The sequence below is a fragment of the Ochotona princeps genome, chromosome 11 (assembly GCF_030435755.1).
Source record: "Ochotona princeps isolate mOchPri1 chromosome 11, mOchPri1.hap1, whole genome shotgun sequence".
Lineage (NCBI taxonomy): Eukaryota > Metazoa > Chordata > Mammalia > Lagomorpha > Ochotonidae > Ochotona > Ochotona princeps.
The window spans coordinates 35504909-35529243 of NC_080842.1; the positions used below are offsets into that span (position 1 = coordinate 35504909).

Consider the following 24335-nt stretch of genomic DNA (forward strand, 5'->3'; position numbering starts at 1 on the left):
AATTGAGTGCTAAGTAGGGAAATTTTAATGTTTTTCAATTATTGTGTATTGTAGGCTTATATATTTTTGCCAATTTTCCATTTTATTTGGATTCTTAGTCATGTGTCTTAAGTATGACTTATTTAGGTTTTTCAACAACAAAAAAGATAATATTAAGATGAACATCCACATGTGAAGACTGTCTGTGGTGGAAGAGAGGCTTAATAGACAACTGTTCTTTCTCTAGCTAAAGCTAAAAAGAGGGGCTGCATTACTCATTTTCTTGGATGTCACTTTTTCCAATAGACTTCATCCTGATACCCAACCTAATGCAATCCCTCCTCTTTTCTTGGTTCTACCTCCAAACACAAAGGGGCCTGATAGTGAGATAAAATTTGCATTTTGGAAGCAGATGGCCTGGATTCAAGTCTTGAATGTATCAGTATTTATGAATGACTTCAGGCCTGGTCACTTCACTTTTAAAATAATTGAGCCTCTGTGTTCACTTTGAGAACACATATACTAAAATTAAAATGATGCAGAGAGGATTGGCATGGCTCCTGCACATGGATAAAATACTAAAGCTTCTTCCTAGGATGGATTAATCCCAGTGATTCTTCACCACAGTATTTATCAGCTGGAGTGGACTATGGAACTGTAGACTGTTGTTATGGCTGTTATCATTCCTTCATAACACTTTTTTTGGGGGGAGAGAGAAAAACTTATTTTCAAGACAGAGGGAGATCTTCTATCTACTGGATCACTCCTCAGATGCCCCGCAAAGTTGGGCCAGGCTGAAGACAGGAACCAGGAGCTTCATCCGTGTTTCCTGTATGGGTGACAGGGATCCAAGTTCTTGAGCCGTCATTTGCCTCCCAGCCTCAGCTGGAGCAGGAGAGGAGAAGCTAGGACTTAAACCAGGCACTCCAACATGAGATGTGGATATCCTAAACAGTGCCTTAACTGTTGTGTCACATGCTTGTCCCTATAGCGTTTTTTTTTTCTGTCTGTAGCTCTGAAAGCATTTGTTGATTCAGTTACCAGTTCTATCTCACCTTCCCTTCCCTAACAGAAATGTGAACGCCTAAGGACCAGCTCTTTTTTGGCATACTTCTGTGCCCAGAGCCCTCTCACAAAGCCTGCCCCTAGGTGAATCTCATTAAATGTTAGTTCACGGAATGAATGAGTTCCCTAAGAACTTCTGTAAGTTGAACCAAAAACCCAACTAAATTGTAGATTTTTCCAACTTTTGCTTTTTTTTTTTTTTGGTAATACATGTATTCTCATCATTCCCTACCTAGTCATGTGTTTATCATTGTTTTATCTCAGTGTTACATTAGTTTCCTTCTTTGTTTTCTTTCCCTGTAGATTGCCTCCCTTTTTTTCTCTTTTTTATCATTTCTATTTAAATTTTTCTCAGACCAAAATATTGGTAGCTACATATGTGGATAGATCCTATAACCTAGAGAAATTGCTTGTTTCTTATCTAAAGAAGACTCTAGGAGAGAGTTAAAAAATGTTGATCAAAGGATACAGACTTAGGGTTGGTGTTGTGGTATAGTGGGTTAAGCAGTTGCTTAAGACTCAGGATTGGAGCCAGTGTGGCAGTGCCATAGATTAAGCTGCCACTTGCAATACTGACATCCCGTGTAAGTGTATGCTCATGTCCCAGCTGCTCCATTTGTCATCCACCTCCCTGTTAATAGCCTAGGAAAGCAGAGGAAGATGACTCAAGTGCTTGGGCCCCTGCCACGCACATGGGATACCCAGATGAAGCTCCTGGCTTTGGCCGGGCTCAGCCTTGACATTGCAGCCATGTGGGGAGTGAATAAGCCGATGAAAGATCACAATCTTTATCTGTCTCTTCCTCTCTTTTTTTCCTCTCTGTAACTGACTTTCAAATAAATAAATAAAAACAAGACATGGGATTGAGCCCTGCCTTTGCTTCCAATTCACATTCCTATAATGGTTACCCTGAGCCAGCAAGTGATGCCTTAAGTCCCTTCTACTATATGGGAGACCTGGAGGAAGTTCCTGTCCAACAGCTCCATTCTAGCCCAGCTCCAGTTCCAGCAGTTTTGGGCATTTGAGGGATCAGCTAGCAGATAGAAGATTCTCTGTCTTTCTCTCTCTCCAAACACACATACACATACACACTTTTTGCATAATTATAAATAAGTCATTTTTTGAAATTTAGCTGGCTAGGAGGAATACTTTCTGCTGGTGTTATCAGCCATAACAGTGGAAAATAAAGTACAGGACTCACAGAGCACAGGTGGCATTCGGGGTGAGAAAGCTAGCTTTCTTAATGGGCTAAAGGGAATTGTGAACCATCATCATGTTTGTTCTGTAAAATCAGAAGTGGAGGTGTAGTAAGGTATACATAGTTTGAAGTTGACAAGGTGACCTTGGAGGAGCTTAGAGTAGCAATATTAACATGATTTTTTTTTAACTGAAAGCCTTTTCTCAAGAAGATGACAACAGCAGAAAGGCAAAATAGTGGCACCTGATCCAATCGTAAAATTGATTGGATTAGGTGGGAGTGCTCTGTTACTTATATTTTGGGGTGAATTGCTTTTCTTTAAAATGACAAAGAGGGGCTGCACACAGTAGCACAGGAGGCTAATCCTCTGCCTTGAATTTGCATGCCATATGGGTATCAGTTCAAGTCCTACTTCTGATCCAGCTCTCAGTTTATGACCAGGGAAAGCAGTGAAGGATGGCTCAAAGCATTGAGACCCTGTACCCACTTGGGAGATCCAGAAGAAGCTCCTGACCCCACCTTCAGATCAACTTAGCTCCAGCTGCTGTGAGCATTTGTGGAGTGAACTAGCAGATGGAAGACTTTCTTTCCTGCTCTCTCTTTAGTCTAAAGCTTGCCTTCCAAATACAAATAAATACATCTTAAAATAAAAAGTGAAGTCAATGTTTGTAACAAAAAAGGGGGGTGGGAATTTGAAGTTGGAAAGAGAATTGCAATATTGCCTGGCATCCAAATTTCTCCTTCACTTTTGAAGTAAATTTTTATAAATGAAATGTAAAGAGATTACAGAGAAGTCAGAGAGAATTAGTTGCTTAGCACCATACTTTCATCATTAATTCTGACTGTGTATATTGGATCTGTTTTGAATAGCATATTTTCTTTAGCACTAGAGTGTGGGTTTTCATGTCTAATGAGTGCTGTCAACTCAACTCAGATAATCATTGTTTTTCCTTCCTTCCCACGATAGAAGGTCTGAACGCTAAGGTAGGCTTTGTGCTCCAGGTCAGCTGGCTCACACAGAAAGCCGGAGATTCATTCTAGAAAAGAATCCTTTAGATTAGGGAAGGAACTTGATTTAAGACAGTTTATACTCCACTGATTTCTCAGCAGTCTAATTTGAGAGTCTCTTTTTGTTTTCCATTTGGAAAGTGTTTAAGGAGCTGAGATTCAGTTAATGTTTGTTGAGTTCTCACTGCATGAATGGACAGTTTCCAGGTATCCTGGATTGTTTCATGGAACATAAAAATGCAGAGCTCCTGCACCACTTTAGTTAGAATCCTAGAATAATGATCAGATGGTATCTAATATCCTCAGTGAGTCCCAAAGAATTCCCAAACACATTAGCCTGCCATATTCTCCACATATCCAACACCCCAGCTACGTTTACTGATCATTCCTGGAAAACATTACCTTGGAATTGCTGCCTCAGATACACATTTATCTGTAAAAATCCATCCGTATAGGGACTGGTGTTGTAGCATAGTGGGTACAACTGCCACTTTCCTTGCTAGCATCTCTTACGGGCTCTGGTTCATGTCCTGGCTGCCCTGCTTTTAATCCTGCTCCCTACTAACGTGCCTAGAAAAAAGCAGCAGAACATGGTCCAAGTGCCTGAGCCCCTGACCCCCATGTGGGAAAGCTGGCTCATGGCTTTGGCTTGGCCCAGCCCTGGCCATTGCAACCACTTGGGGAGTGAACCAGTGGGTAAAAGACTTTCTCTCTCTCTCTCTCTCATCTCTTTATGCCGTCCCTTTCTCTTTCTCTCTCTCTATCTGTATGTATGCAGCTCAGCATTTCAAACAAATCTATCAGAAAAAAATTTCAAATGAGTGTATTTCTTCTGAAGCCTTTCTCTGATGCTCCTATGCAACAAAACAAATGTAACCAAGCCAAAGAAGTAGTAACAGCCAACCCTGTGCTTGCTTTGAACCCTGTCCTTGCTTTGATTCTTAGCAATATTCAGTTTGTGTCATTCTTATAGACTTGGCCCGTGTGAAAAGTGTAGATACATATAGGAAAGATTTATCATTTTCTTATGTTCCTTGAGAGCCACATCTTAACACAAAATATTTTTAATGATTTTATTTCTTGAGTAGAGTAGTAGTCTATAAGATGTGGAAAGAAGTTAAAGAATACTAAATCTCTTCCCTATATTTGTAGAAAGTTTTCTTCTGGTCTTTCTCCTTATGAATTACTGATGTACAGATAATTCTTTCGCCACCTACTTGTAGTACTATTAATCATCACTTTTTTATGGTGATATAATAGACACTCTAGTGGCTAGACCAAAACATAGCTAACTTCTGCCACTCCCTCTCTTTTTACAAAGGTGTCTTCTTTAGGGGAACACAGGGAGGCCATGTTTCAGAAGTGAGCCCCAGTCTCTATGTCAGTCCATTTCAGCTCTAGATTTTTCTCCCTGCAGTTAGCCTTAGAACACATGCAAAAATTGGTATTCCCACTAGTTATAGTATCACTGTTACCATGTAGCTTTGTTTAAAAAGTTTACAAGAATTCTTGGTTTTTCATTAAAACATTATGAAAACTTGAAGTCCTAACATGCAAAATGTTCATTTTCAGAAGTAATTTATTACTCAACAATTTCAAATGTCTAGATTGTTTTTTTAAAGTAAAATGTCACTGATTAAAGCCATGTGTTAGTGTCTTCCATTTTATTATTGTTCTACTTTATTATATCACCACATAGATCCTAATTTTTGAAAGTAACTAAGGCTTTACTAAGCAGAGTAGATTGGTTTTAACTGACCAAGTATTAAGTCATGGTTTGTATCACATGAATAAAACTGCACATGTGTGGCATATAAATAACTTGAATGCAAGCAACTTGATTAAGAGAACAGTGGAGGAAAGGCTGTTCTGTAATGAAATACAATATGTTTGGGGAAGTCTTTCATGAATGTTGTTGTTATAGAACAACATTAGTTTTATATTTTGAGAGAGAGGAAGAACATTCAGATTTGCTGATTTACTTCCCAAATACCTGCATAGCCAAGGTTTGGCCAAGATCAAAACCTGGAGCCAGGATTGCAATTTAGGACTCCGATGCAGTGAGGAACTCAAACACTTGACCTGCCACTGCTGCCTTCTAGGTTGCATGTTAGCAGGAACCACAGCTGGTTATTGAACCCTCAGAGTTAGAGGATACAGGCGTCTTAGCTGATTGGCCAAGTGCACATGCCAACATTGCTTTTTAAAAATAACACAGTGAAGTGTCAATATTTATTAGACTTCATGTTTGTGCATGTCAAAGTTTTCTTCATATCTTGAGAAAAAAGACCTTAAAATACAAATCTTTAAATTTGTTAGCCATAACGATGGATTTTCCTACCTCCCTGATTACCACTCTGCCTTTTAAAAACTCCACAATAACACCTACCACTATTCAAAATCCCCGAAAACCTTTGCCTTTTTTGCTTCTGGGGTATTGGTGATATGAATGACCTATGGAACTTTGGGAAGTCTTCTCACAGTCTGAGATACTTAGTGCCTTTTGATTTTTCTCTTAACCCTACTTTCATTTTTGCACTTCCCAAATCAGGAACCACCAACTAATATGACTCCAAATGACTTTTATTCCTGAGATTTGGAGTGGTTTGGCTCATTATGATCCCAGTTGAGGGTACATTCCTTCTGGAATGCCCGGGCTCTAGTAGTTGAGCTCCTGCCACTGAGACAAGAAACCTGACTTGGGTTCCCACCTCCTGGCTTTGGCCTCAGCTGTGTATAAGCATTTGGAGTATTAATGAGTGGCTAAGAGCCCACTCTGTCTCCTCTCTCTGTCTCTCAAATAAATAAAAATGAAAAAAATAATTGATGCTGCCAAGAGTTGCCCCTTGGGAGAAACTCCCGGTTCACTATAGTCTCCCATCATTCAGTGTTGGTCTTTGTCAGGCCTTCTTCTTTTATCGTTCTCTCCTGCCCACACTCAGCAGACCTGTGACTCTGCACCTCCTCTCTGCACCTCCTACCCTTCCTGTCAGCAATTAGTCATGCTATTTTCTAGATTCTCATGAGTCAGAGAGGTGTGTTTCTGTTTCTTTCTTTCTGCCATCCAGTTCTGTGTATGGCCGATAGTATCACTCAAAACAAAACACTTCACTGAGGCAAAGACTCCATTGGGTTGATTCTGGTGGGTCAGGAGCTAGGGGCCCTATGCCTCACACTGGAGTCTTTTCCTTGTGGGTATTTTGAATAAAATATTTTTGTTTGGGGTTTTTAAAAGGCATTTATGCATCTAGGTATAATACTGTACAAATCATAAAATTAATCACGGTACAAGTAAGAAATTGGGACACAAAAGATACAGTGACTTGGGCCTGGTACAGTAGCCTAGCAGCTAAAGTCCTCACCTGTACGTGCTGGGATCCCATATGGGCACTGATTCTAATCCTGGTGGCCCCACTTCCCATCCAGCTCCCTGCTTGTGGCCTAGGACAGCAGTCGAGGATAGCCCAAAGCCTTGGGACCCTGCACCCACGTGGGAAACAAGGAAGAGTCTCCGGGCTCCTAGCTTCAGATTGGTTCAGATCCGGCTATTGCGGTTGCTTGGGGAGTGAATCAGCGGATGGAAGATCTTCCTCTCTGTCTCTCCTCCTCTCTGTGTATCTGACTTTCCAGTGAAAATAAATAAATAAAATCTTTAAAAAACCAACAACAACAAAAATATACAGTGGCAGCCAAGCAAATTAGTGGTGAGCTGGGATTTCTCTGATCACTAAAAACTCATATTCACTTTACAGGTGACTAAACACTTTAACCTGTATACAGAATTGATACTATCGTCCCCATTTTATAAAGCCAAGGACAATGAAGCCATGAACTGAAATGTTTCACCAAGATGCAAGGTTCATAGAATGTAGGTGATTCAAGTGATTCAACTGGCAAGATTTGACTCCCAACTGGAATCTTTTGACTTCAATTTCAGTATGTTCCACTTACCCCTAATCATGCCTTGTTCAGCTATCAAAGCTAAAAATCTTTTTTTTAGACTTTCAAAGACATGTACATTTTCCTTTTTACCTTACTTTTCAAATTCAGAAAACAGATGGAAGAAAATTCTAGTATATTTATTTATTATTTCACCAGTTAGGGGCATCATCATAGGTGAAGAGAATGAAAATAATCCAAGAGTTTAAATAATAGACATTTGAAAGCTGTCCTTGGCCAGGTGCGGCAGGGACGTACCAGAAGCACTTTACCCTTGGCAGCCTGCGGCGAGGTTTGTGTGAGGAGGTATGCTGCTACTTGCTGTGCTGCCACTTCAGTGACGGACACTTGTCCAGCGGTCACTAGTGAAACACTTCAGGGCTGCAGAGGTCAGGGGAATAGTTTCACTCTTTGCTCAGCTCAGCGAATTCTTTGGGCTTAATGAGCCTCAGGAGAACAGCCACCTTGTGGTGCAGCTTCTTCCCCCACACGAGCCATGTGCAGTGGCCAGAAGCTGCTCAAATAGGCTCACTGCTCCTGAGCAGCTTGAAACATAGCGAGTTGCAACTAAGTGGTGGTGGAAGTTCACCACACACGCTGCATTTCAGAAACTCAAGTGTGGGACATCCTAATAATGTTTTTTAAAAAGTTCTTATTGGAAAGGCAGATTTACAGAGAGAAGGAGAGACAGAAAAATCTTCCATCCGTTGGTTCTTTTCCCCAGTGGCTACAGTGGCAGGAGCTGAGCTGATCTGAAGCCATCAGCCAGGAGCTTCTTCTGGGTCTCCCACGCGGGTGCAGGGTCCCAAAGCTTTGGGTCATCCTCTATTACTGTCCCAGGCTACAAGCAGGGAGCTGGATGGGAAGTGGAGCAGCTGGGATGCGAAGTGGTGCCCTTATGGGATCCTGGCTCATGAAAGGTGAGGATTTAGACACTAGGCTATTGCACCAGGTCTCTAATAATCTTCAATACTAATTGATTACATTTGGGGTCTATTGAACTAAAGAAAAACATGGTCTTAAAAATCAATTTTACTGTTTGCTTTCATCTTTTTGAATGCAGCTATTAGAAAATCAAGTATTACACTTGTAACTCAGATTATTTACTTCAGCTGCACAGTGCTGCAGCATCTGTACTATACTGTACTTCCTTTGACAGTTCTGAGACAAACATTTTTATTCATTCAGTAGGCATTTACAGAGACCTAAATGGAGCTGCTACCTCAGAGAGACTTTCATTACCAATCTGCAAGAACTCTTGAGTAGTCCCTTCAGTCTCGAACTATTGCTCTTCTGTAGGTAGTATATATTATGAATGAAGACTGAACTAGATTTATATTTAAAGCAAATGCTTTCTAATTTTAGACTTTCCCTTTGAGAAGGTCATAAGACTTAGTCCATGCTTTGGCTCCAATATGCTGTATTTTACCTTGTATCCAATCTAAGTCTTACCAGAGTTCCTTACCAAATGCTTGGAAAAAGGTATTTTTAGGATACAAATTTATTTTGCAGGTGATGAATGTACCCCTAACTTGAAAAGTCATGGTTAGATAAATGTCACTGAAAGCCCACATCACTGATCTCAAACAAACATTTATAAATGAATTTTATCAAAATTCCATTAAAAGCTGTCAGCTCTTTGCTTTCCTGTTGTCACCAAAGGTTAAGTTACCCTTCAACAAAAGCCTCAGTAACTTTCTGTTTGATTTATTTAATGCCTCTGCAAAATAGTCTTTCTGATTTTTCTCAGGAATATTTAGAGAAAAGAAAACAGCAAAACAGCAGTATTTTTAATACTCACTTCTGCTTTAGAAGGAATCCAAGATAATTCTGAATTATGACAACATCTTTCTAACAAATGTTATTTTCCATCTGTAAGCCACCTGCAGGAAAGATACACTAGGCTTTTTAGAATAGGAATAAAAATGAAATAGAAATATAGAATACAAATAAAATAGAAGATCTTGCAGCAGGGCGAGTTTGGGAGGGGTTCAGGCCTTGGGGTTAGGGGCAACTGCAGCTCCCTACAGTGTGGCGGCTGTGGGGGGTGCCCCTGCTGGGCTGGACCCAATGCTGGGGACTCGAGCCCAAGCCACTGCTGGAAGGCAGTGAGCAAGTCCTTGGCTTTGGGCAGCCAGTGCACCAAGTGGTGCGAGACTTTGCCTGCTGGCCGCCCAGCAGTGAACTCTGGGGTTTTTGAGATATGTAGTTACTGCCTGGAGACACTCATGAATAAGGCCAGTTTTAGTGTAGGTAAGAGATTAATTCTGGGTGATTCCCAGTGATAGGGTCATGAAACTTTCAGGAATGAGTGGGGACTGAGACCTGATGGTTTGGAGGGAAGTATCCATAAGATAATTTTGGTCAGACTGATTCACCAGCCCAATTAGGAATCCTGAGATGGGCTGTTAGCATAGAGCATCACTGATGGCCACACACCAGTCCACACCAAACTATGGATGGGGGCCTGTTTGACAGGGCGAGGTCCCATTACCTGACTGGGTGGTGGAATAGTGGAGTGGTCACATTTGGAAGGGTCAAGACAGTAACCAGCACGCAAGAGAACTTGGTCTGGGGGTAGACTCTGGGGGGGAAGTGTGGGCCCAACCCTGTGGAAATACAAGTCCTGCTGGTTAGCTCATGAATTGAGGTGGTGATGGGCTGAGCTAGATGTGACCATGGCACCTGCCATCACATATGGGCAAAGGAACCGACAACAGTCTGGGCAGGTCAAGGCAGCAGCACCCACAAGTGCATCCTAAAACAGGATATGGGGTGAAATGAGTAGGGCTGGCTCATGGACCCACTGGTATGAGCAAAATCTGGCATAGGAAAGGTTCTGATGGAGGAGCCTGGGCAACTCCTCTGGCAGGACACGGTCCCTGCAGGTTAGCACAAGAAGCATGCTAGGAAACAACCCAGAACAGGCTATGAAAGTTATCCCACTGGCAGACCAGGCTGAACCCGTTCACATCACCCACTGGCAAATCCGAGCACCAGAACAGAGTGTGGGTTGGGCCAGGTTTGGTTGCGACACAAACCAGTACACATTAATGAATGCCAAGGTGAGATGTGTTTGCAGTACCCAAACAGCACATGTGAAAACCGGGGGGAGCAGACAAAGCTGACAGGGGAATGTGGGCTCCCCTGCTGGACAGCCACTCCCATTGGGAAGTGTAAGTTGGGATGGGGGCAAACCAGACTAAGCAGGGCTACAATACCTGTGGGCCTCATGTGAGCTAGATAAGGGAAGGGCCAGGGTGGGCTGACTGTTCCGACTGGTGCAACAAAAATTAGAGTGGGTGAGGGATGGTTGGGCTTTGCCACACCATCAGCTGGCAGAGGCTGGCACTAGGAGCTAATTCTGTCAAGTCAAATGCCAGAACCACCTGGAGAGTGCATAATCTGGGAGTGGGCGTGGTCTTAGTAGGGAGATAGTGAGCACCTCCCTCTTGGGTTACCACTCTCACTGGAAAGCACGAAAACCAGGACAGGGGCAGGGGTGGCTAGACAGAAAGGCACCTGTGTGGGGGCTGAATAATAGGGCTGGCTGTGTTGAACTAGGCTTCAATGCCCATTGACATGTGTGAGAGCTAAATGGGATGTGGGACAGACTAAACAAGCCTGCAGTACATACTGGCAAGCATGGGAACCAGGGTAGGGTGCAGGCCTGGTGGGGATTATGGGGAGTTGCCCCAACTAGGCTGCAGCTCCCACTGGTTTGCGTGAGGACTGAGTATGAAGTGGGTAAGATCGAACTGGACTACAACACCCATTGGTTCATGTGGAAGACAGGGCTGAAAACAGAACTGACCCAGCAGTAGCAACCAGCATGTGCATAAGCTGACTGGGGCAACGGACGGTGTCAGACCCTGTACTGGTAAGATCACAGAAGAATCAGTTTTGGGATCATCTCAGATGAAGTTTCTTTGGAGATCCCTCCAACTGAACTGCTGATCTCAGAACCCCAACCATGAAAAGACTATGTCAGCTGGTGGATTTTGAATAGGTTTCATCACAATTGGAATGGCAAGATTGGCAGCAATCTAGAACTGTTGAACTATCAAAACTGCTTGAGCAGGACCCTCAGAGCACCTCTCACATTGGGGATCTGGGATGGGTGGGAGGCTGAGTGGGGCTTTTCCCTTTGTTTCTCCGTTGACCCCAGCTACAGGGAGGAAAATGATGATATTAGTGTGTAAACAATGGTATTACCCACTTTTATCCTGTAACCCTTGACACTTTGTACCGTAATCAACTAAGTAAATTATTTTAAAAAAATAAATCTAAAAAACTAGAAAGATGAACCATGTCTGGGTAAAGTGAGCGTATGCATTGTACGTATGGTGCTAAAAGAGACATAAAAATTGTCACCTGTGACTGACTTCATTTCATAGTTGACACTGTGCTTAGTAGAAGTGAAATGGCTCCTTTATGGTCACAAAGTTATGTCTGTGCTGTAACTAGAACTGTGAACAGTTCTAGAAATAGTAGAGACCATTTCTCTGCAACTGTGCACAGTTTCACCGATTTTCTATTTCTGCCACGCCAGGATGTGTGTCACTACATAAACTCATACATGCAGCTTCATATGACAGTATTCAACCAACAGTATGATCCATCACTTCCACTTTGGACATATACTTGACATCCAAATTAGTGTTTATGTGTACCAAAAAATCATGTACTACAGAGTTCATACAACATTGTTCTTCCTAGCCAAAATATATTAGGATGTGAAGGAACAGAGGAAACATGAAATACGTTCACACAATGGAATATTACACAGCAATTTAAAAAGAAAGAAGTGGGCTTTGTTTTGTGGTACCTCAGGTAAAGCCACCCAAAGTACTGAAATCCCATATCGGAACACCAGTATAAGTCCTGGCTGCTCTGCTTCCAAAACAAATTCAAGCAAACGCACCAAGGAATCAGCCAGAAAAAGAAGCCCTCAAGAACTTGGGCCCCTGTCACCTATACATATGGGAAACCTAGATGGAGTTCTAGCTCCCTGTTACTGACTGGCCCGGCCTTGGCTGTTGAGATCATTTGGGGAGTAAACCAATAAATTTTTTTGTCTCTCTCTCCCTTTCTAACTCCACCCTTCAAACAGAAAATAAATCTTTTTTGTTTTTGTTTTTTCAAAGAAATAGAGAAAGAGTTACTTAGGGTGAGTGTTTGGCTAAAGTTAAAGATACTTGCACATCCTATATCAGAGTAACTAGGTTTGCATCCTGCTCTGCTCATGGTTATAGTTTCTTGCTAATATGCATCCTGGGCGGTAATGGCTGGTGGCTGAAGTCATAGTCTCTACCATCCATATAGGAGACCTATATTGGGTTCTCAGCTCTGAGTTTCAGCCTGTCCTTGTCGTGACCACTGCAGGTATTTGTAAAGTAAAGCAGTAGATGGGAGATCTCTTTGTTTCTATACCTCACAAATAAGTTAGTAGTTGTTTTTTAATGAAAAATTTTAAAAGAAAAACTAGTGATTCTTGAAGTCACATGGATATATGTTTCAAAAATCATATTGTTGAGCCTAAGTAGCCAAAGAGAAGAATACGTAGGGCTGAGCACTATGGTTTAGTGTGATAAGCTACCACCTTGGACTCCTACATTCCATACTAGAGTTCTGGTTGAGTCCCAGCTGCTTTGCTTTCAATCCCAGCTGATGGTAGCCCAAGTACTTGTGTGTCTGTTACCCACATGGAAGAGTTGTTGGCTCCTGGCCTTGCCTGGCTCAACCTAATCTGCTGCAATCATTGGGGAAGTGAACCAGTGATAGAAGAACTCTCTCTTACACTCTTACTCTTACGTATCAATAAATCCTTTATAAGGAATTGTAGAAAATACTTGTAGTTTTATGTCCATTGATAAGGTCCTTAAAGGCAGAGACCATTTCTCTGCAGCTGTGGATTTCCAGCATGTATTGTGTTTTCCAGTATATAATAGGTGCTCAAGGTACGTTTATTTTAATGAGAATTTTCAATGCGGAAGAAGAGGCAAAGGGAGCACTCAACATTTTTCTAATGATAAAAACCAAAAAACATAGGGGATAATTCTTCAATTTTCAGTTGTTTTTACCACAGCACAGCATTTGGAAAACTGAAATGTTAACATTATATTAACTGTAATTGACACTTGGCTAGGTATGACTTGGAGACCATCGTCATGTTTCACAATATTGCAAAATAGGCACAGCTAATAGAGCCTCTAGTTTGACCCCAGCAGTAAGTAAAACATGCTATCAAGTAGACATGATAGTTTCCACAGTTCATAGTTTTTGCCTCAATGAGTTCTTTACAACCCTTTCCCCTACTTCTTACTCAATGGGACAGGAATGCTGTGTTGATTGGTCAGGGGCTTTTAAGGATTGATGTCTTGGAGTGTAAGCATATCGTGGCTGTCTTTCCTCTGGCATTTTTCATTTCATGAGGGTGATGAGTTTGGGATGGAAGAAATTAGCTCTTCTGTCTGTTTCATTTACAGATCCTTACATCCAAACTATGTATGAATGTCATATGCAGTTTATTAGAGCTCTATACATGGGACCATCTCTGCGATAATAATAAAACATTTCTGTGCTTCTTTTGGGCACTTGATTTTTCTGAGGACCACCCACAAGATGGCGTAACTGGATCAAAGTAGAATTTTTAAATTCTGGGGTACCTGGCCAAATGCCATTACCATGTCGTAATAGGAGACCCTTTAATAACACCTCATTCCTTCACCCTAATCATGTACCACAAGTCTTTATGATCATTGTTCTAATGTTGGTTCTTCAGGTCATGATAGGTGGTGTTATTAGCCTTGAAAGTTTACTACATGAAAAACTTTTAAGTCAGAAAAATAGATTTACTCATGTTTGTAAAAGTTGTATCCTAATTACAGCTCAGGCAGGCCACCTGATTTTGGGTCCCCAGGGAACCACAGAATCCAATTGGCAGTCAATTTGCAATCATCTGTGAAGCACTGGCTGCGGAGTGGCGATTATTACAGCGCTGCAAGGAGTCCTGTGCCAGAGCAAGCTTATCTCCTTAAATATTGACGAGAAGAATGTCCATTCTCTTGCAAACAACTTAGAGGAGCAGGAAAAACATAAGATGATGTTATTTTATATGAAGACGTTTTGTTGCAGTGCGGAATCTGTAGTGCTGAAATGGAAAAATCTCTACTTTTTAAAATATTACATAAATTACCGTTAAAAGCTTGTTGTTTGTCATTTCAATTTTTGGAGAGGTTAAATTATGTCCTCTGTGTTTTCCCATTACTGTAATATCTAGTAAGTTTTAAGCAACATGTTATCATTTGAATTTTCAAACATTTTACTTTACCTCAAGGAAAACAAAAAGCATGTGTTCTTTCCTTTCCTCCTGATATTATCAGTGCAGTGTACAGATTTGACCCCTCATACATATTCCTGCTTTGCACTAGAACTTTTCTTTTAAAAAAAATTATCTTTTCTTGGAAAGACAAATCCGACTTTTGCTTATTTGAGCTCTATCAGTCTTCATTTATAAGTAGCTAAGTGGCAAGTATTAAAGTAGAAATTCTAAAACATTTTTTTAAAGATTTATTTATTTTTATTTTTTATTACAAAGTTGGATATACAGAGAGGAGGAGAGTCAGAGAGGAAGATCTTCCGTCCAATGATTCACTCCCCAAGTGAGCCGCAATGAGCTGGTGCTGCACCGATCCGAAGCCAGGAACCCGGAACCTCTTCCTGGTTTCCCACGTGGGTGCAGGGTCCCAAAGCTTTGGGCTGTCCTCAACTGCTTTTTCAGGCCACAAGCAGGGAACTGGATGGGAAGTGGAGCTGCCGGGATTAGAACCGGCGCCCATATGGGATCCCAGGGCGTTCAAGGCGAGGACTTTAGCCGCTAGGCAACAGCGCCAGGCCCAAAATTCTGAAACATTTTTAGCCAAAAAAATTTTCCTTTTAAATTTTACATTGGAATTGTTTGAGATTTTCTTTCTTTTCTTTTCTTTTTTTTTTCTTTCTTTCTCTCTTTCTCTCTTTCTTTCTTTCCTTGAAAGGCAGAGAACCTGAGAGGGAGGGACCATCCATTCTCTGGCTCACTCCCTAAAAAACTGCAACAGCTGTATTTGGGCAAGCTTACCCAAGAAAAAAGAATTTCATCCGGGTCTCCCACATGACTTACAGGGACCCAGGTATTTGGGTTATCATCTACTACCCTCCCTGGCACACCACAGGGAAGCTAAATCAGGACTTGAAACAGCTCTCCAATATGGATTACAAGTGGAAGCTTAACTCACTGAGCCACCATACCGGCAGGATTTTTTATTAGAAGATCAGAGGTACAGAGGGAGAGAATGAAAGAAAGAAAGGGAGAGACACAGAGAACAATTTTCCATGTGCTGGTTCACCCTCCAAATGGCCACAAGAGCCAAGACTGGGCCAGGCTGAACCCAGGAGCAAGGAGTTTCTTCTGGGTTTCCCACATGGGTGGCAGGAGCCTAAGCCCTGGAGTCATCTTCCACTGCTGTTCCTAAGCCATTAGTAGGAAATTGGACCAGAGTAGAAACAGCTAGAACTGGAACCAGCGCTCATACCAGGCGTACCAGGGTCAGGAGACCCCTGGAATTTTATGTATTGACATAGATATGATGAAATCAGTATTGAACAAAAAGATACTTCATATGACGAAAGCATACTTACATATGCCATGTTTGAAGTGATGACTTTAAATTTTAGATAGACTGCTGGTAATAGACTTGAGTAAATCCTTGAGAGCTATCTAACCTTCTGGTGTTGGTTTCTTGTTTGCCTTTACACAGTTTAATTCAGCTGCCAAGCAGCTGATAGAATGGGATAAGCCTCCTGTGCCTGGAGTCGAGGCTGGAGAATGTACCTCGGCAGCAGCTCAGAGCAACTCTGCCCCAAAGCACTCTGACACCAAGAAGAACACCAAAAAGCGACACTCCTTCACTTCTCTCACCATGGCCAACAAGTCCTCGCAGGCATCTCAGCACCGCCACTCCATGGAGATCAGCCCTCCGGTCCTCATCAGCTCCAGCAATCCCACAGCCGCAGCGCGGATCAGCGAGCTCTCCGGGCTTTCCTGCAGTGCCCCTTCTCAGGTAAACCCTCATACAAGGTTTCTGCTGCACAGGGGTCTCCTTCACAAGCACATCTTTCCGCTTGGTGAAAAATACAGTGTATGTTAAGCTTCAAGATGGTAGGTTTTCTGGGAAGCAGAGATTTCATGTACTTTATAAGTACATGAAAATGGAAAACGGAAAGACAGTGTGACGGTTTCAGCCTAGAGTGGACTCTTGGTCATCTTCAGAGGAAAGATCAGAACTTACAAGATGATATAAGTACTATTTATCACCACTACTGATAGTACAGCTAGCAGTCACTCTATTTCACAGAGCTGTATTGCCATGCTGCTTTGAGAGATCTTGCCAATGAAAATGTTAGCTCTACCCAAACTTAAGGCACTGTGGTTGAAATTTATCAGGTTGCAGCTGCCTGCATCGATGTAACCTACCTTGATGTTTAGGCTCCTCAGAGTTTAAGAGAAAGAAGAGAAAGGATGAAAAAAATGGTTGTTAGAAATTGCATTCACTTTTGTGTTTAAAAACTCATTAATTCATCAAGACTGGACTGCTCTTAAAAATAACAGGTTATGCTTACGTTAAAATAATACAGAAGACAGTTGAAAACATCAATATTTTTTAAATTGTTTGATTTATTTATGTATTTGGAAGACAGATTTACAGAAAGAGGGTGGGAGTAGCAGAGAGAAAGAGGGAGTGAGAGGAAGAAAGAAGGGAGGGAGGGGTTTTCTATCCACTGGTTCACTCCCCAAATGACAGCAACAGCCAGAGCTGGAACAATCCAAAGCTGGGAGCCAGAAGCTTCTTCTGAGTCTCCCACATGGGTGGGACAAGGGCCAAAGGACTTGGGCCATCCTCCTGTTGCTCTCCCAGGCACATTAGCAAGAACTGGATCAGAAGTAGAGAAGCTGGGCCTCAAGCCAGTGCCGTTTTGGAAAACCAGGGCCGCAGGTAGTGACTTTAGCTGCTATGCATCCATGCCAGCATCTCATTAATTCATTTAAAAAATATTCACTCAGTATCTTACTACACTGCATATACCACAGTCCTTAATTCTCAACTGTAAATTAAGCTTAATGGTGGCCCTGCCCTAGTCACATGGCTGCTGTCATAGTTAGGTAACAGCTTCAATCATCACCTTAAAGGTCAGAGATCCTAGTCCAAAGGTGCTGACACAACTGGGAGAAGTTTCTTTGGCGTCACATGTTAAATTTTTAATGTGCATACAGATTTTATATCCTGCTTCACAGTATAGCTGTGGAGATTCTGTTTCTTTAAATGAAATCAATTATTTCTCTTGAAGAAAGAAAATGGGGATAGTGAGAGAGGAAAAGAGGAAGGGGAGACAAAGAGGGGGAGGAAGGGAGGTTTACATGGGATTCTTTTCCCTGAGAGGAGAGAAAAAGGGAGAAAAAGAAAGAAAAAGGAGGACACACATGGCCTTGGCGTAGGAATCCAGCTTTATTAAAAGTCGGTTTTTTCTCAGTCTCACTTGCTTGACCTTGCTCTACAGATTCCTACTTCTAGTTGTGAGTTAAATGCATTCACTTTCTGAATAGCATTACGGTTTTTCAGGAGGTGTGGCTGTGAAACTTTTGCTCTTACTAAGGGAAATAGCACGCGCACACACACACACACACACACTGATTAGGTTGTGAGTACAGGGAGAATGGAGGTCATTCACTGAGAATAATGGGAGAAATGAATAAGTACTCACTAAATATTTTTTGAATGAGTGGGTCACCAGAAATGTGGAATCAGGGGAGTCCTGTTATTTTGCACGTAACTAATTGTGCCCATATGAAGGGTAGGTCTGTATTACGGATCAGAGTAAGTGCCAAGTGCAGCGAACCTGGAGAAGTTCAGTACGTTTTTGACTACTGGTAAAGATGCCCATTCTATATGACTTAGCTACATTTCTACTGTGATTTCTCGGAAAGAAAGACCAACATGTGCTAAGAATGAAGACCGCGCGGGATGGAAATGGCAGCAGTCTCTTGGCTGTGGATAAGTTTAAGAGAGAAAAGAAGATAAAGGGGACTTTTGCATTTTCTGTAGAGAACTCAGTCATTGGGTGTGAGCATGTCTGCTGCTGCCACACCAGAGCTGGGATGAAGACTGTCAAAATAGAGCTATTTTTGTTTGGGTTTGAGTAGCCTAGGACACAAGGCTCTTTCTGTGTTCCATTAAAAATAATTAACCCTTCAAATATTCCACCTTTCCTCCTTTATTCCAGTTCGTTCTATTTTTAATGATAACATGTTGCCTTGGGAAGGTATTTTTAGAAGAGGATGGGAGGTATTGGAAGCCCTGCTTGCGTTCTCCAGCCTTGGTGTACAGAAAACACTATGTGCATTGGGAGGAACGGTAGTCCACAGCAAAGTATTGAGTACACGTGGCGAAGTGATATACAAGTGTTCTTCTAACCATGAAGTTCAATGAATACAGGAAAATGACTCATGTAAGAGTGAAAGATAGAGGCTCCTCCTCCTCCCTTTGCCCTGCCTAGATGAAGTGCTCATCTGTCAGTAGATTCCAGAGAGTTCCCTTGCTGTGGTTGACCTCATTTCTATCTTCTTTTCCCGGACTCACATTCACCTTTGCCTTCAATTTTCTTTCCTTTTGTTTTTTCCTCTTCATATACTTGTGTGCATGAATTTCAAAAAAATTTTTTAACACCAGCATGTTTATCCATGAAATATCTGAAGTTCTCTTGAATTAGGATTGACTTTATATACATTTATTAGAAAGTTAAAAGTAGGAGGCTTAAAGAAGTTGTAATTCATTTTTTCTTACCTGCATGAAATCTGCATTAGGCAGTTGCCTATGGTACGATGGCATCATGGGTGGTCAAGAACCCAAGTCTCTTCCAGCTCACCTTTTCACATTGTGAGCAGGTCCTTATCTTCCTGCTTTTGTGTGGCTGTTACAGAGCTTACTGTCACATCCAGGTTTCAGGCAGAAAGGAACAGTGGGCTTCCTCATGGTGATACTGATTACTGGGGATGACTGAATATTCAGATACAGAAATTGGAAGATTGTTGATAGGCCATGCTGCCTGGGTGGATCACCAGATCAGGGCAATGTGCATGGATGCGTGTGATTTACATCTGTAAAAGCACATGATTGTGCAAGCAACCAAGACATTTTGTCTGCTCCTACGACCACACCTCTGGTATTTTTTGGCCTCTGGCAGCTGGAAGAATGATTCATAGTAGGTGTTTCTGTGGCCATTGCCCTTAGAGAGAGGAAGGCCCACCCATGCCCTTTAGCTTTCTTGCTCTCCATTTAACCCTTTGCAGTCCAATGAGATAAAGATGAACTCAGCAGAAATTCAGGTATCCCTGTTCGGGGCATTTGTTCTGGGCTGGTTTGCTCCTGCCCCTCATTCTGCTTTCTCTCTGTCTTTGGTGACTTCATCTCTTCCTTTGCCCCCATGCTGTGTGCAGTTTTACATTCAAGTTGTGCTTACAAGATTCTTCTAGTCCCATGCTTCGGTCCAATGTTTTAGGGAGCCTCTGTTCTTACTCCTCACAGGAGTCCAGAAATAAGAAATAGCTTATCCTGAGGTTTGAGGCCATTAGTAGCTCATTAATCTGACTCCCATTTTGGAGCTTTTAGAAAAATATCAGCCAATCAAAGGATCTCAGGCATTCTTTTTTTTTTTTTTAAAGATTTTATTTTTATTACAAAGTCAGATATACAGAGAGGAGGAGAGACAGAGAGGAAGGTCCTCGGTCCGATGATTCACTCCCCAAGTGAGCCGCAACGAGCCGGTGCGCGCCGATCCGAAGCCGGGAACCTGGAACCTCTTCCGGGTCTCCCACGCGGGTGCAGGGTCCCAAAGCCTTGGGCCGTCCTCGACTGCTTTCCCAGGCCACAAGCAGGGAACTGGATGGGAAGTGGAGCTGCCGGGATTAGAACCGGCGCCCATATGGGATCCCGGGGCATTCAAGGCGAGGACCTTAGCCGCTAGGCCATGCCGCCGGGCATGATCTCAGGCATTCTTAGGGATGGGACCTAGGAAGCTCTATTTTGGTTAAGTTGTTTTTCTCTGCCTGGAAGTTTCCTTAATGATGTCCACTTTGAGAGGAACTTGGCTGTACCTTATACAAGAAGGCCTTCTCTTCTGTGTGATGCTGAGTTACAAATGTCCTTTGAGCTGGCACATAAATAGATTTATTGGGCAACATAACTAAATAACTGGGGTTTAATCCTAGAATGAAAACTTTCTGTTTCCCATTAGAAACTGAATTTTAATCACAAGAGAAGTAGAAAATACAGATTTGGGAAGAAACTTATTAATGGTACCCATGGGATCCACTTAGACTGTAGGGTTACATTTGTTCAGTATATGGATTAACACATACACATGTGCTTTACAGAATGTGGCATTCCATGTATTATACAGGTGTATGAAAACAGGTGTTTTTTTTTTTTAATGTGATACTTATTATCCATGTCCTTTGTAGAGTCTACCTCACTGAGATATTGAAAAGTTTTCTTTAGGCCCTCTGGAAGCCAGTCATCGAGTTTTTCTTTGTCGTAATAATCTTTTTCTTAATTTATAAGAATTGAGGAAACTTTGCTTGGTGTTACATTGTTATCATAAAAAAAATTGTGTGTTTTTTAGTATATCATTGTTTTTTGCTTCTGATCACAGTGGAAGATGATCCACACTGTACAAGGAACACCACTGCATTCTGCAGTTGGACCTGCTATGTGAACTGGGTGAAAATGATTAAGTGAGCACAGGCAATGCATGATCTGGATAACTCATTTTCTTTCTACTAAATTTATGTTAGGTGGTATCATGTATAAGACACTTTTGACATCAGCTGATTTAGTCTGCCGTTGTTCCTTTAACGGTTTTATAAATAATGGCCTGGTATGGGCATGTCTAGGCAGCTGCATTTTGATTATGTATTCCACATTAAAAGGAAAAAGTATTCCACATGAAAAGGGGTCCTAAAAATAGTAAGCTTAAGAACTTTACAGAGATTTAAACATATTGATACATGGGTAAGCATTCAGCCATAACACAGTTTCACAGGATCTTCAAGGAATTGGTCAGTAGGCTGGACAAGCACCAGGTTTCCATCTAAAAAGGCTTTAGATTCATGATAGCATACAAAATGAGGCAGTGTGTTTCTGTGGAAACCAGTAGCACGTGCATTCTGTAGGCAAAATTACATGGTTTACCCCTGAAGATATGCCATGTGTGGTACAAATTAAGTAGCCAGTGAATTTGGGTTCAATAAACGGTAAGGGAGTCAGCCTTCCCAAAATAACAGAAGCTAGCTTTATGTCACTTGCCTTCCCCAGGCTTAGCTGGTATAAGCTGTTTTAGTAAGATACTGTCATCTTTTTAATAACTTTTCTTTCTTGGCAGGTTCATATAAGTACTACCGGGTTAATTGTGACCCCACCCCCAAGTAGCCCAGTGACAACTGGCCCCTCGTTCACTTTCCCATCAGATGTGCCCTATCAAGCTGCCCTTGGAGTGAGTATAGTTTCTCTCATCTTTACTTGTCTTTTAAGTATTTCATCATTAATCTGGCATGCTCTACCTTCCACCACCTGCAGTTCACATTGATAATTACTAGGTGGGATGGATCTCTATCTGTCGTCTCTTATCTCTGATAATCTTGAAGAAAATTTGAAAGTCGTCTGCCTGCAGCCTGCACAAATTTATACAGTGAAGATTAGTGGCCTGAAGCTATTAGAACTCAGGAATACATTTAATGTGCATTAAGGTTCAACTTGATTTCCTGAAGACTTAACATTTATTTCTTCCGCATTTCTAAATCCCGATTATTTCTTTAAAAAAAATATTTATTTATTTTTATTGGAAAGGCAGATATACAGAGAGGAAGAGAGACAGAGAGAAATATCTTTTGTCTGCTGGTTCACGCCCCAAGTGGCTGCAACGGCTGGAGCTGAGCCAATCCGAAGCCAGGATCCAGGAGCTTCTTCTGGGTCTCCCACACAGGTGCAGGGTCCCAAGGCTTTGGGCTGTCCTCGACTGCTTTCCCAGGCCATAGGCAGGGAGCTGGATGGGAAACGAGGCTGCCAGGATTAGAACTGGCACCCATAAGGGATCCTGGCGTGTTCAAGGTGAGGACTTTAACTGCTACGTTATCACACCGGGCCCCCAATTATTTCCTATAAAGATACATTTATAAAAATACTGAGGAAATGAATCCCAAAGGCTAAATAGTTTGCTTTGAGTCAAACACAATTGACACCAGATCTCTACACTTAGCTTATCTTTCTGTTGGAATCACACTTGGCTGTGGCAACCTAAAGGTATCCTGTTATCTTGGAAGGTTCTCTTAGATTATGTTGATTTTTCAACAGAAAACACTGTGTCTTTCTTAGAGAGTCTAAACACCAGTTGCTTTCAAACATCTGAAAAGGGAAAACAACACGAAGAATTAGTATAGCCAAGGGAAATAGATGTGAAGAAGAGAAACCCTGTTGAGAAAAAAACTGGAAGAAACAAGAAAATGCAACCAGGAAATATAATCTTAGGTAGCAAAAAAGCACAGTCCTTAAAGCCCTGTTTGCTAATACTGTAGGCAGTTGAATACAAGAGGCTAGCAGTTATGAAATCTCTCATCCAGGACAATGTGTTGGCTTACACCTTCAGACTGTTCAAGCTGTGAGTTAGAGATTGTTACATCTGATTACCCTCAGGTCCTGAATCATAGTATCACCCTGCCCAGCTTGTGTCTGTAGTTATGATGGTATCAAAGAAACATGGTGGCCTGATGACGGGATCCAGGCCTGGGATGAAACATACCTGGGTTTGAAGTCTAACTCAGCCGTTTTCTTGTTAATCTGACCACAGAAAAGTTAACTGAGCTTTTTTATGCCTCACTGTCCCTTGCTCTGAAAGGAGATTGTTAGTACTTCCTTCAGAGAGCTAGAACATTGGACGGCAGATGACTGTGGTTGATCTCATTGGCCTCTGTTGAGGACTGCTGCAACGTGGGCTGTGACGTGTGCCTGTAATTAAGAATGCCTTGGAGGGCCTGCTTTATTTTGTTGTGGTTCTCTCTATTCTTTGTGCCAAGAGATAGTGAGGATAGTGAGGCTTAGAAGCAGCTGGTTTGTTGTTTTTTGCTGTATTAAAGATTATATTTCCCTCTGCTAAGCTGCTCAGAGCCAAATTTATAGTCCCTCCAGCAAAGATCTCACAGTGTGTTAGTCAGAATTTTGGTTCCATCTATTTTTATTGTCCTCATTTTCCATTTGCCTCGTTTTTCTTATTTTGTCTTTATCTTGATACTTTCTATAAATAATTGAAAACTGATTTTGAAACAAGTTGTATATAAATAAATGCAGAATTATATTGCCTAACTTGATTTAGATGTTCACAAACTTTGTAAAGTTAAGCCTGACCTTGTATTTAAATAAAAACCAATAATGTTCTAGTTAGAGGCTGAAGTTTTTTTATTTGTTAGTGTTCCCTGAACATTTGCAATTCCCTCAATAGGGCAGCTGTTTGTTGAGGCAGAAGTCTCCTGGACTCATCTTGGGAAGAAAGATGAATTGCAGTTAACTTTTATTGAAATATGGTTTCCATGAGATTCTTTTAGCCCCAGAATTTGACCAGAGACATGTTCTAAGCCATTCTGCTCCCTAATCTCCAAGGGAGTCTTTCTCCTTTTCTTCCCACCCCCATTTCTGCATGACTGCCCTGCGTGGAAAAAATGTGAAAATAATTTCATAAAGGGGAAAAGGGGCTAATCTTTCTGATCTTAGAAAAATTAATTAGCAGAAAAGACTTAAGGCTGACTGAATTTCAGTCCTTGTGGTCTAAAAAGTTTACAGTACTGTAAATGGCCTGTTGCTTTTAGCTGGAGGCTCACTCCAGGACAAATCAGTGGAATAGGTCACAAGAGAGCATACATATACAAAGATTAATTTAAATCCAACCATTTTATCCTAGGGTTATTAATTTTTCTAAAAAAGGCCTGCCTATTAAGCAAGTGAAAGATTTATTAAAAAGCATGTCTACAGTGATAATTTTGTTTAATGAAAAACTGTAAACAGAC

At 41.7% G+C, this 24335-nt stretch overlaps 1 protein-coding gene and 1 pseudogene across 2 annotated transcripts in view; both read left to right on the plus strand.

Moving 5' to 3' along the window:
* Positions 1-24335, plus strand: part of SH3RF1 (SH3 domain containing ring finger 1) — a 170433-nt gene that overhangs the window by 117579 nt on the left and 28519 nt on the right. For both annotated transcript variants that reach the window (XM_058670011.1, XM_058670010.1), the window contains exons 5-6: positions 15988-16290; positions 21665-21775. In XM_058670011.1, coding sequence (XP_058525994.1) covers positions 15988-16290; positions 21665-21775 — 414 coding nt within the window. The remainder of the gene's footprint in view (positions 1-15987; positions 16291-21664; positions 21776-24335) is intronic.
* LOC118760060 (U6 spliceosomal RNA) lies at positions 478-569 on the plus strand (annotated as a pseudogene).